We start from the raw sequence: 13,661 nt of genomic DNA, 5'->3' as shown, positions 1-13,661 counted from the left end.
CAGTCCCTTGATAAGCAAGTTTTTACCTATGTAAATATATAACTGAATGAAATCTAGCCCAGAATCTTTTCATTTAGAAGTCATTTGAAACACTGTCTGATGGTTTGCTGAAATAAAGTAACTTTTTCTGGTGGGAGCTCAGTAGCATAATCATATAATATGAGAGATGTAAAATCACTGTTAAAAGTGTAAGCTTTAAATTTATTAATCTTCATTTGGGTTAAGGATCTATTTCTTCTGGATCCTAATGGAGCAAATCTTGTCATCCTCATAGATCTCTCATATAACAGATGATTTAACTTTTCTGAAGTCTTTTTTTGGCTATTTGTGGTAGAAGGCAATAGGTAAGAATCCCAAACCCATTCTGGATCTGATACAAAAATTATCATAATTTATCTGCATATATGATGATTAGGATTGTTCTTAGGACTGTTTGATTATAAAGAGTAGCTGTTTCTGCTGTTTCATCTGTATCTATACCTTTATCTGTATCTGCTATGATAAATTGTCACCAAATAATTTTTTTTCCTAATAGAAAAAATTAACTGTTGTGTTGGGATTTTAAAATAGCTATATCGTGAAAAACTGAAAGAAAAATGTGGAAGAGGCGAGAGTTCTGGAAAGAAAAATAAAATGCTAGGTGTGAAGAAATTAAAAAGATGAAAAGAATAAAAATATAGAGAAAAAGGAGAGAAAGGTGAAAACTACTGGGAGAAATACACAAATATGAATATAAAACCTAATTCCTCAAGCTGATTCTCTTGTACCACATCAGTGAATGGGTTGGATGAACTATCTTAGGCAACAATTCTGGACGTCTTGCACACTGAACCTGAGAAGAATCATGAGCTTACAGAGAAATACAGATGTCTTGGGTGAGGGAATGCTATCCTGGGCATGGATCGCTGTTCCTACTGTAATGACTACACTTCTGGTGAAGACCTGAGTGCATCAGGCATGAGAACTAGAGGTAAGGGAAGGCTGTTCTTGCAGGAGGAATATCTGGGTGTCTTTCTAGAAGATGCAGTAGCTCCATTAGAGGTGAACGTGTTGAAACTGCTTCCCTGGTAGTGATTGAAGAATTGAGATGTAATAGTGCATCTATAGTATGGGTATCTATAGTTTAGCTCTAGGTCAAGTGTGTGAATATTAAAAAGTCAATAGTGCTACAGTCTAGCTCAAGGTCAAGTGTGTGCTTATTGAAAGAAAGTCCATAATGCTCACCAACTTCCAATTATAAAATAAATTCTCATCATAAGAAAAAAAATTGTAATTTTGTGTGGTGAGGATGATAACTAGATTTATTGTGGCCATCATTTCCCAATATATATGACTATAAAATCATTATATTGTACCCCTCAATGTAATATAATGTTATATATGTTAATAATGTCTCAATAATAAAAAAACATGGAACAAAAAAAAAAGTCAATAGTGCTATAGTTTAGCTCAAGTTCACGTGTGTGGTAATTAAAAGTCAACCTATGTGGTTAAAAGTCAAAACAGTGTTCTACTGATTATGTCAGATTTTCTATGTGTGAGAAATTCAGGACATGGCTAATTATTCAAGACAATCTGCATCTGTCAGTCATCAAACTTAAATAACTACTCAGGATTTATACTGAGATGAGAAAGTATTAGTGACAGAACATTCTAGAAGTGTCAGAAATAACATTCTTTGAAATATTTTTTTTTAAATTCTAGAACTCTGTAAAGTAAGGTTTATTGTTGAAAGAATGTAGGTGCAGCATGGTCAAAATATATTTCCTCAAGTATACACCTTCACAGAGTCAGTCTGGCATGACACAAGTACAGTAGGGTGCTCAGAGGTCAGTTTGCCCCCAACGATCCTGGCTTATGACTGTTGTCCACATGCAGTTATTATTAGCACTTCCCATTACTTGAGAAATGGTTCTCATTCAGATGAAAGTTTATATAGTCGCCATACAGACAGAGTGCCTCGAAAGGCATCTAAATGCACTGGAGAGTGCATTTCCAGGCATCTCATGCCTGGAAAGGATCTGACTAGAAGAGTTGGTGGTATACTGTGAGCTGCAGCTTGCTGACTTCACTTTTCGTAAGAGAACTGAACCACAGAACCAATCTAATTGGACAGCTGCTTTCTCAGAAATCATAAAATTTCCATAGATTTTCATATTTAAAACCTCACTTTTGATCAAGAGATATACTTATGCAGCTTCTAGACTAGGCATCTCAAGGTTTTAAAACTATAGTGTTTATAGCTTAGAAAATATTTGTGTTTATAGTTTAGAAAAATATTTCCATACTGGAGCAACAAAGAAAAATCTTCGTATCACACACACCTCAATGTAAATATGCACGCAAACAAGCATACATATGCTAGAAGGGAGGAAAAAAGCAATTATGTTGTTATAAGTCTGCAATGATGCAAAACATCTACTTAGCATATCTGAATTAAAGATAGCAATCATCTTACCTGAAGTTCCTTGGTAGCAGAGTAAATGGACAGAAAAACAAATGAGAGGTCTATTTAAAATGATTAAAGATACTCAAGTGCATTTATCTTAGTTTTAACACAATAGCAATAAACAGGGCCAACAATATAGGCTTCAGTAGATGTGACTTCAAAAAAAAAAAAAAAAAAGGTAAAGATAGACAACCCTCCAGAGAGAGAAATCCGTATCAAACACTAGGAAGTTCCAACCATTTTAGGGGTGGATATTCTAGCTGGGGTAATAAATCATAAGTACAATTTCTGGAATAGCTTGCCACTTTGGTGACTAGCAACTTCTGCTCCTCAACACTTTATTTTGGAGGGGGCCGCGGATGCTTAAATTTTTATTTGTGAGAAAATTGTTAAATGTAGTGAGAAAATGAATGAGGACCATCAAGTGGGGGGAAGAAAGTTGGCATTCCCTCATCTACCTCCCAAGACGGAAGTGTTCTCGGTTAGGATATGTTCACTGCTGATGTGCAATTAATAGCAAGGACACATTACCTTTTAAAGATTCAGAAAAATCCCAAGGTGAACTTACAGATAGGAGTCAATACATTCTGAGACTATTTAATGAAAAGGAAGAGACATAAAACAAAGCAAAACAAAAAACTTGTCTTTCTTTTTTGATAATAGACGCCAGATAAGCTTGGCTCCTCAGATGAGACTATGCTGAAATTTTTCACCAACGACAGAACAAAGGAATGCTTGCTATGTGCCTGACACTCCGTAGAGGTTATCTTACTTCCTGCCTCAACTTGACAAGCAGGTATTAGCATACCCATCTAATAGATGAGGAAGTCAAGAGAGATGGCATCCACGTTTCAGGGCATAAAGCTACACCGGTGGGAGAGCCGAAATTCCAAGTTGGACCTGCCTGACCAAAGCTCGAGCATTTTTACTCTAGCACTCTGTAAACTTGCTAGGATCCCTTATTATAATCTTATTGAGAAGGAGCAAAACATTCTCAGATAGTTTATTCTACTTGGATGGAATATATACCCTCACACTCTTATAAAATCTTAATCATATAAGATAAAACGATCACTATGATTTTGGAAGTTCTCATCTGCTAGGATAATAGAACACTAGAAGGAAGAGCAAGTATTCATTATTTATTGTTCCTGAAAAACATTAGCATAATATTTAAGTTGAGAGGCACCTCAAATTTGCCTTCCTTTGTTTTGACAGAAATGAAAGTTTTTCGTTTTTCTGAATTGTGTTTGATTCCTCTATATCACTCCTGCGAGGTCATGTCCCAGAACACTTTTTTTTTTTTTTTCTTTTGGCTGAGACTGGAAAGTGGTACCTCCCTGTCTTCATTAAGCTTTCCCTCCTTTCTTTAACTTCCAGAGTAAACAGGGTACCTAAGCTTGAATTCCAGCCGAAGAACAAAGATTAGGTCAGTGGCCCAGATCAGGGAGCAAATCTGATATTACGCGTAGCTCTGCCCCAGGGACATTTGGAAGTATTCTAAATGGTTGTATTTTGCTTTAGACTTTAAAAAACAATCCTCACCCCACTTAGTTATTGATTTCTCTATTACTCATTAACAGTCAGAAAACTCTGCAATACTTTTTACTAATTCATGGTGAAAAGCTGACACTTGTTTTAAAGATGTCTTAAGGACTGGATCTGCTAAACTTGTTTTCTAGAGTAAGAACAGGTAAAGGAAACATTCTTCATTCTGAGGACACAATTCTCCCCAGACATCCAGGGTAAGCCATGGATGGGAGGAACAAAAACAGATAGCTCCTTGGCCTGACTTGCAGGGTAAGAGGACTGGTCTACAATCATGTCCTTTTAGGGAAGGTGAGCAGCTAATGGAAGCAGCATTTCCTACAAGTTCATAGTTAAGTCAGGAGATGCCCATCAGAGGATCTGATAAACTGTGAATATGGGCCTCTGCTTTAACTGAAAGACTGGCATAAAGCCCTTTCTCTTTCTGGGAAAATCAATGCATTTAGCTAAACGTGAACCCAGTGAGCCGGCTCGGTACTAGGCGTATTATATATGCTAGTCTCCCATCAGTCAATTTTGTTTTCCTCCACGAGGCCGAGACTAGCCCCAACTGGAAATGAGAGGGTCAGAATGATGCCCCTCCTTCCAATCCTAGTTTTCAAAATCATGATTCATAACTGAAAGCATCCTATTACCATAATTATCATTCAAATCCCCGAATCTGCATTTGCCGGTTGAGACATGAATTCAGCTGCTCCAGGCGTCGGGAACGCCAGCTGCCGACCTAGAGCAGAGCTCTCACGCGCCTTCCACCTTGTTTCAAGTTGCAATGATTTCATCAAACAGCACGAAGACGCTGGAGCCCTCAGGCTCCCATCTCCTGTCGGAGCAGGCAACCTTTGAAGCGATCGAATTAGAGTAATTTCACTTTAAAAATAATTAGATGCTTAGCATATTTTACCCAGGTACCAGCGAACGGGCTCAGAACTTGAATGTTTTTGTGATTTCTTTTCTTTCTTTCTTTCTTTTTTTTTTTTTTTTAAGTTCACCTTTGGACTGTACACACACACTCTTTGTGTGATCATTAAACGTCAGCTCTTTGCCGTTTAGAAATAACTTGGCAGCTTACGCCCTGGACTCAGACAGGAAGGGTGTGGTAACTTTTGCCAAAGTTAAGCTGCTGTCCTTTGAATAAGCTGATTCAAAAGAAAGTTTACAGCTTTCCCATTAAGGACTCGCTCATAAAACCTCGTTATTTAGCGGGTAAAAAGAAACTGTTTCCGTTAGTCAAGGAAAAGCGGAGTGGGTTATTCCTTACAGAGATATACCGTACCTCTCCATCCTCCAGCTCCACATCCAGGAAATCAAAGTCCCTAAACACCCTAAACTGCTGCTCGCTGTTTGTGTCGTCCATGTTCTCCTGCTCGCGGGCGCCGTCCTCCGAAGACACCAGGCTCGTCTGGTGCTCCAGCAGGTCCAGATCCCCGCACGACGAAAAAATCACCTGCGAATCACAAGCGTCCTCTCCTGAGAGACCGTGCTCCCTTCGGTGTTTGTGCTACAAAACCCGTAATTGGCTCTTCAGGGCCCTGTATTCCCAGTACACACCTAATTCCTTCAGTGGGTATTTTTAGAAGGTTCTCTCATTATTTATGTTGGACAGGGGCCTTCAGATTAAACTCATTGCGAAGACGCAAGTTCACGCAAGAGGAAAATACTCAAGTCACACTGGCGCTTTGTAGTGGATGAAGACTGGATCCCGCCTGGGTGTGTGTGTGTGTGTGTGTGTGTGTGTGTGTGTGTGTGTGTGACCACTGAGTGTGTGTTCACAAACTAGGCAGCCAAGAAATTTTCCATTGTTTCTGAACTGAGGTTAGGAATTGTACACAAGCACGTACACTTCACAAACATATGAGCACATGATATTTTAAGGATTACTGATACCAAGATAGGTTCTTGTAGAATGACCTGTGAAAGCAAAGGATTTAACCCTTTCAGAGATAAACCAGGAACTGATAAAGAATAAGAAAAAGAAGCCAAGAATTACTTTCCTTGCTCATCTGAATTACAGACGGGTATCTGAGCAGCCATGCTTGTAATTTATACCTAAATTCCTTTCCTGTTGATATAAAGAGAACAAAACTTTTTTTTTTTTTCCTATTAAGAACTTTTGTATGTTAATATTTTAAAACTATCTTCTGTGTTTAGGTTCTTTCCACCAGGACATTTTACTAGAACTTTACAGAAATAAGAAACTGCAAATGAACCTCATTGTTTTGCTATCCAGCCTCTCCTGAAAATAGGTTGATATTAGATAAAGTGAACAATATGATTTTAAAAAGATTTTATTTATTTCTAAAGTGTGATCAAGGGAAGGGGCAGTGGGAGAAGGAGATACAGAATCCTCAAGCAGATTCTGTAGTGAGCCAGGAGCCTGAGGCAGGGCTTGATCTCATGACCCGGAGATCAAGATCTGAGCCGAAATCAAGAGTCAGACTCTCAACTAACTGACTGAGCCACCCAGGTACCCCTCAATATGATTTTTAAAAATGATTATAATGTCTAGTCTTCCTTGAAAAGTAGATAAATCATCTATAAGAATTTAATATAACAAGGTCTCTCAAAAGAAAAAAGAATAGATTTTCAATGTATTTTCTTCCCCCCACAGTGTTTGAGAACAGTCCCAGGGCTGGCACTATATTCTCATAAAATGGCCCACGACACACACTTTGCACAGGGATGGTGACTGGGTCTCTGGGATCAATAGCACTGAGCACCAGGAACCTAGTTCTTGACAGATGGGGCTAGAAATTGGATTCCCTCCATTGAAGGCTCTTTTCCCAGTTAGTGCCATGTCTCCTGTCTGTCCCCTACTCCAGGCAAACATCTGTAGCTAGAAGAGCCTCAGCACAGAAGCAGGCAGTTTAGATCTGAGGAGGACCTGCCAGCCCCAAGGGCAGTAGGCAATGGCCCTTGCTGGAGGGCTGCCCTGCAGAGAGGCAAAATGCTCTTTTCCTCTCCTTCCACCTGCCCCTGCCACGATTGCCTCCACCCCTCTGCCCTCGGTAATGTCACTGGAGCCAAGCAACAAGCCCACTGATCAGTTACACGAGAAAGGTGACTTCAGCGGATGCCGAGCTTAGCTGCTGGCTGGCTGCGGCACTTTTCCCCAGATAAGAAGACACCAATCTGCGCCTGCGCGAGAATGTATGCGTCTCTAACATTTCACCTGCTGGGGAACTACACTAGCAGACACATTTTGAGATTGAAAAGACAGCTTCCCTAGGCAACCATTTGCTCATTCTTTATCTGGGAAATTATTTAGTTTGCTATTTATTTTTTTTTTGTTGATAACAAAGATGCTGAGATATGGATGAAATAAAAATGCCCGGTGAAACCAGACCCTGGTTTATTGCTTTGACTACAGTAGACTCACAGACAACTTGAATTTTCTAAATTATATAAAAGCTTCAGAGGCTAAATTCAAACACTGTGATTATTCATTTATTCCAAAGCCCAATGGCATGCTGCTGTTATTCTGTTTTAACTGTAACATCAGTGGACATTTATAAGAGAAAAAAAAAAAACCATAATGATATATCATTATTTCCATCCCTATGGTGCATGAATAAAACAATGACATCACAGGAAGTGGTATGCATACACAGAGCAAAACTGCACCCCAGAGGAATGTATATTAAATATGATGGTGCAGAAGAGAGTCATAAATAAGGACGTCTGAGCATCTTTATAAAAAAAAAAATCCAAGAAATCTTAAACAATGAAAACAACTGAGTATTTACTTGCAGACAAACTAGAGCAGACAGCCCACAAAATTGTTCATTGTTCATTGTTTCTGAGCTAAGTGAGATTAAAAATCGCAGTGTGGAGAGAATCTAGGGCTTTAATCTAGATGGTGGGTATCCTATCTGTAATTCCTAGCAGATTTCTCTAAAGCTAAAAAAGATTGAAGGTAAGAAAGACACAGTACCGACATACACGGGATACATGACAGAACTTACTGATGGATTTTTGCTTAATCCTACTTCTTGGCCACACAGAGAAAGGACATGCACCAACTTCTCTTTTGTCCTTTTCTGGAAAAGAGACACACAAACACGTTTTAATCATGAGGTCCTGGGATCAAATATTCTCCAATACTGGAAGCCTTTAGCCACATTGGACTATGGACCCTGAAATGTCGCCAGTGAGAATTGAGACATAAAATACACAAAGGCTAAGAATGAAAAAGGAATGCAAAGTATCTCATTAATAATTGCAAAATATTGGCTGCATATTGAAATAATAATATTTTATATATGGTAGATTAAATAAAACATATTATTAAAAATGATTTTATCTGTTTGTTTTTATTAAAAAAAACTGCAACTGTTAGAAATTTTAAAATGAGGCGCACATTATGTTTCTACCGGACAGTGCTGATCTAAGTTTTCCCAAGGGAGGGGGGTGAAAATCAGTTCCTGGTTCTTTAGCAGATACTGCTGACTCCCCTTGATAATCTTGTCTGTTACAACTTTCAGCATTAGCAAGGCTTTCCTTGCTTATACCTAAATTAAATCTTTTGTGTTCCAGTACAAATCTATTTTCCTTAAATGGAAGAATAACTTTACCTTCTGCAGAATTAAAAAATTCAATTATCTGCAAGCCATATTAAATCCTTTTCAATTTATTCTTCCTAAAGTTAAACAGATTCAATTCCTTTTGCTTTTCTTCATGAGCCTTATTTTTGGGTACTTACGCATGGAGATTCTTCTATAAACTGTCACATTTTCCAATGACATAGATAAACTAGATCTCAGGATGATTGGTGAGTTGAGAATGAAAAGGAAGAGTAGCCAGGGCCCAAAATATGTTAATGTACTTCAGAAATGCTCTTAAAGCAATCTTGCTAACTCTGGAAAATGATTTTTCCCTTTTAATCTGATTTAAGTTAATGTGGAGACTGCTAGGAGGCCAGTATCATTCATAGCCTTTCTTTCTTAATGGAATTTGGCTTCACTTCATTCTTCTTTCCAAAATTATAGAAGGGACTCTCAATACCATGTCTTTTCAAGGTCAAAGACAGGAAGACCTTGATGTGGGCGGACGGCGAGAGATTTGCTAAAATATTTCCCTAAGTTTGTGGGCATTTTACAATTCTAGGAAGGAATCAACACGGAGGAACCTAGAAATGGGATGTATATTTTTCTTCTCTTTTCCAAATCCCCGAGAAAGTATAGTAGGTTCTCTTGCTCAACGGCTCAATGAAACGTCATTGAGAAACAGCAGTGCGCCAGCAGGTAACATGCCATACATTTCCCTTCCCTAACCTTGGTGAACCCTATAGTGCCCTGCTCAGCACCCACCATTTGACCTTCTTCCAATAATACCATCCCTCTTTTTATCTCGGGAACAGCTCCTCTTGCATTAAGTGGGGCTTTGCCTGTCTCACGCATGCTGCAAGAGTCCCTTCTCTAGAATGGGTATGGATGTTGGGGAAGGAAAGCCTCTGTCCTAAAATCATCAGAGTCAAAGACCGTGCAAATCTGGAGCTGCTGGAGGCTGTTGGTGTTTCATAAGACAAGAGTCTGCTTGAGAATGAAGTCTCTGGAGAGGGAAGGAGGGCCACTACTGGGAAGGGAAGGAGAGGACAGTGAGAAGGGGGGAGAGAGAGAGGTTAAGGATCCAGTTCCTCATTTTGTGTACTAGAATTCAGCTGTGTGTGAAGACAAGATACAGGAGTTAATAAATTCCTTTTCCACTTAAGGTAATTTTCCACCGGGCTTCTGTCATGTTAGTTACTGAAGAGCCCTGAATAATGCAGAGGTTTCCCTCAACAGCAATACAGCCTTAGGCTGTGATAACAGAACTACAGAAAGATCCAGCAGCCCACTGTGCTCCGTGTGGCTTAGACTGTCTGTGGAGACCATGACTGGAGTGTGTGCTTAGAGGATAGCACTGCTGTCCCCAGAAGGGCCACTGGAAAACAAAGTATGTGCATATCTTAGACTAAGCGCAAGCCTCCCAAATGTCCATTCACAGAGCAGCAGGTAGATCTGACTACTTTCTACCTACTCTTTTCTCCCTGACCCCTTAGCATCTCTTCCCTCCTCCTGCCCCTCTCCATCAATGTAAGAACTGAGACAATCTTACTGGTCTACACAGCACTGTGGCTTGAGGAAGCAACTACAAAAGCAGATTCTGCATTTGTGCAGCCCTATCATGCAGAATGAGCTAGGAGAACTAAAGATGCATTATTTGGAGAAAAGAGGGCTCATTTCGGCTAGTGGCAGAGGGAATGGGTTTCTTTATCTATTTGAAAGGTTGTCATGTTAAAGAGAGGCCACATTTCTTTTTCTAAGTCTTAAAAAGAGAACTAAGACCAATGGGTAGAAGCAGCAAACATCAGACTTCACCTCAATGTAATGAGCAGTTCAAAGATAAAATAGATTCCCTTGGAATGCCATGAGATCCTCATCTCTGAAGTGTTGATGCCTCAATGGGCAACGTCAAGTTGGCAGTGAAAAAGCGCCTTATCACACGGGCGCTGGGCTCACTGGGTCCCCCTGAACTCCATTCCAATCCTGGGAGCTTAGGATTCTGTACCTGAGAATACTGGGGTCTTTTCCAGCTTACAGGAACAAGGACATTGGAGTTGGAGCCTGATGATGTGGACGAAATGCTCCTGGTGACAGCCATGGCCCTGGGCTTCCCATCCCGTCCAGAAGAGCTCTGCAGCTCGTCATACCGCCTCCCGATGATGGGCGTCTTGACAAAAAAAATTAAAAAAAGGAATAAAAAAGCTCACATTCTCCTATCTGTTTAATAGTTCTGTGGAATATGGGATCACTCTAACCAGCAGCAACCAAGCACAGCTTGTGTGACTAAACCTTCGAGAAGTTCAGAGTCACAAGCGGGCTCATTTTCCTGATGTTCAAACACACATTCTAAAGCATTTTACATCTTCGACATCTGCCCACCCTCTTTAGCAGCTGAAAACAAATCCAACTGCTTGTTCTTAAACATACTCTAGAAACCACTGATAACGATGAGAAGCAAAACGTTCAGGAAAGCAAATAGTTTTCAGATGTTTACGCGGAAAAGGATTGCTTATCATTATAACAAGAGACCTTTGTAACAAGTTCCTTCCCTTCTTCTTGAATTTTAAATACTCTCAAGTATTTAAAAATGTATTTAAGTGGATTATATCCTTTTGATTATTTAAAGGAATGAATTTGGGGCCAGGTACTAGGGCAACAGTTTAGACATTCTCTCCCTGAGAGTTCACTTCTCGTGCCGGGTCTGGCGGCTGGGTAGACAGCACCGTCCAACTTTTGCCCCAGCGAGGCTGCAGAAACCCGTCTGTGGGCCTGCGCTCAGAGGTGGCAGACACCGGCTGGAAATTCTCCATCTGTTTTTCCAGCTTTTTATTCTGATGCAGCTGGGTCTCTTCGGGTGGGCAGGCAACTGGCTGCTTGTTTTCTGCACCCCTTTCGAACAGAATAAACTTCTCTCGAGGAATAAAAGTAGCTTTCTCCCTCAGCCATGTAAAAAAAAATATTAAAAATTTAAAAACCAATTGATTGGATACCTCAATATCATACACATCCTAAATGCAGTTGCAAGTATCACAATGGCAGAAAAGAGTATCTCAACCTGTGTACTGAAAGGACAGAAGATCAATGAGGTCATTGTGTGAAACGTAGGCTTCAACCTACTTCATAGAGCAAGTAAGCTTCATATAACCACATCTGGTTTATTCCTTTAGTGAATTAATTTATTCAGCAGTGTTGAAGAATACTGTTAAGTACTTATCTTGCACCAGACACCGAACCAGACCCTGGTAACCAGAGGGACAGAGCACAGTTCCTGCTTTGGTGGGCTTATGGGGCCTGGGGTAAGCGAGGCAGGAAAGCAAAGGATTTATACATCTTAGAGTAAGTACAGGGCTCCCATATGTCCATTCACAGAACAGCAGGTGGAACCAACTACTCTCTACCTCTCTTCTTCCTGATTCCTCAGCTTAGTTCACTGGTCGTTCCCTCCTCCCTCCCCTCTCCCTCAAGGCAAGACTTTAGATAATTGTACTGGGTCTAGAAAGCAGTGTGGCTTGGGGAAGCAACTGGAAAGGCAGATTCTGTATTCCTATAAATCTCAGTCATTTGCTGGTCTGGTTGGGAGTTGGGGCAGCAAAAGTCGTGGATGTAAAGATAGGACAGGACACCTGTCATACAAAGAAGGAGTGAAGATCATGGTTTAAAATGCTTCAGATCATTCCATTTTAAAGTTATCTTTAAAAAAAAATCATTTAAAAAAATAACTGAGGCTAGCTTCTAATTTTAGAAGCTGCCAATTGAGAGCCTCAAAGAATATGACACTTGATGTTTTCTTAAAAAACAGAACTTAATTTAGGCCTTAGAAAGCTTAATTTGAAATAAATGTAAAATAAGTCTCTCTTTCCTCTCTTTGTGACCTCTGCCACTATTTTTCCCTGCTAAAGTGGACAGAAACAGATCACATACCTCTGAAATATCAAAGTGAAAGTCTAGGGTTTTTCCAGGTAACTCCTTAGAAGCGCTGGTCCACACTCGATGTATTTCTATCTTGGACAGGTCACTGTGCTGATAGGAAGGCAAAACAAGGCTGGCAGATCGAGAAACTACCAGCTTCAGGATATTTAAAGCTTCTCTCCAGTGAACACTCTGAAGGGAATAAAACATTCAATGGTCAAAAACAAGTTCATTAAAAAACAAAACAAAAAGACCCCCCCCCCACCAAATCTATCGCTAGCTACTGGACTTATGACCTGTCTGAATTCACAGATTGAATACAGTGCAGCAAATTCCATCCTGTGTAAAAGGTAAATGACATAAAAAAAACAATTTATATGTAAGAGGAGATATGAGCAAATTAAAAAAAAGTAGCAAATTTTGCCCATATTCAAATAAAAAGAAGTTTAACATTACAAAGTACCATTTTTGCCAATGAGGTACTTCCTTCATATGAATAAAAACCTTTGCCCAATGCATTTATGCTATTGACCACTCACTCTTTCTCAAAACTCTCCCCACCTCCAGCTTCCAGTCTTCCTTGGTTGGTCTCCTACTCCCCTGACTCCTGCTGCCCCCTTTGCTGCTGGCCGCCTCTTGTCTTCTTACTTCATATCTTCCACATGACCCAACCCAACTCTGGGAGCTGTTCTTGACTCCAATCTTTCTCCGCCTCCTGATAAATGGCTCCCTCCTTTCCATTTGTGGTGGGAGTGGGTCAGCTGTCTCCTCTGTGGCTCCTGCCTAGATCCTGCCTATCCTGGACAGAAGTCCAGCATAACCTCCCCAACTATAGTCATCTTTCTAGAACTCTTCAGACCAAGCCCCTTCTCTGCCTAAACTTCTTCAAGGGCTCCCTCTGATGGGCAGGGTGGAATCCACACTCTTTGAGCAGAGCCCACAGGAGAAATCTCCCCCAGGCCGCCCCTGGAGCTCCTCACACCAGGCAAGCTCTCTTTGTCACTGTGTCTTCACTTATGCTACTCCCGCCTCCTGGAACGCCCTTCCTCTCCTTATTGGCTTATCACAGGCTTACTCTTCCTCTCAGACTCATTGTTTTTGCCATCTTTTCCTCCCTGACAAACCCCAGGCAGACTGAAGGACTTCTCCCACAAAAATATTCAGTGTAAATAAACTAACTTGATAAAAGTTATTATTATTTACCCAGCCTTTGG

General features: G+C 40.3%; 1 protein-coding gene across 7 annotated transcripts in view; it reads right to left on the bottom strand.

The window, feature by feature from the left end:
- FRY (FRY microtubule binding protein) overlaps positions 1-13,661 on the bottom strand; it is a 349,740-nt gene that overhangs the window by 36,183 nt on the left and 299,896 nt on the right. For 5 of the 7 annotated variants that reach the window (XM_044249549.1, XM_044249551.1, XM_044249552.1 and 2 more), the window contains exons 48-52: positions 12,460-12,639; positions 10,544-10,705; positions 7,960-8,034; positions 5,271-5,441; positions 2,459-2,467 (exon numbers count right to left, since the gene is read on the bottom strand). In XM_044249549.1, the coding sequence (XP_044105484.1) occupies positions 2,459-2,467; positions 5,271-5,441; positions 7,960-8,034; positions 10,544-10,705; positions 12,460-12,639 (597 nt within the window). The remainder of the gene's footprint in view (positions 1-2,458; positions 2,468-5,270; positions 5,442-7,959; positions 8,035-10,543; positions 10,706-12,459; positions 12,640-13,661) is intronic. The other 2 variants (XM_044249550.1, XM_044249553.1) reach the window with 1 other exon arrangement.

The sequence above is a fragment of the Neovison vison genome, chromosome 5 (genome assembly GCF_020171115.1).
Source record: "Neovison vison isolate M4711 chromosome 5, ASM_NN_V1, whole genome shotgun sequence".
Taxonomy (NCBI): domain Eukaryota; kingdom Metazoa; phylum Chordata; class Mammalia; order Carnivora; family Mustelidae; genus Neogale; species Neogale vison.
The sequence above is the reverse complement of the archived record's forward strand: the minus strand, read 5'-3'. Positions and strand labels throughout refer to the sequence as shown.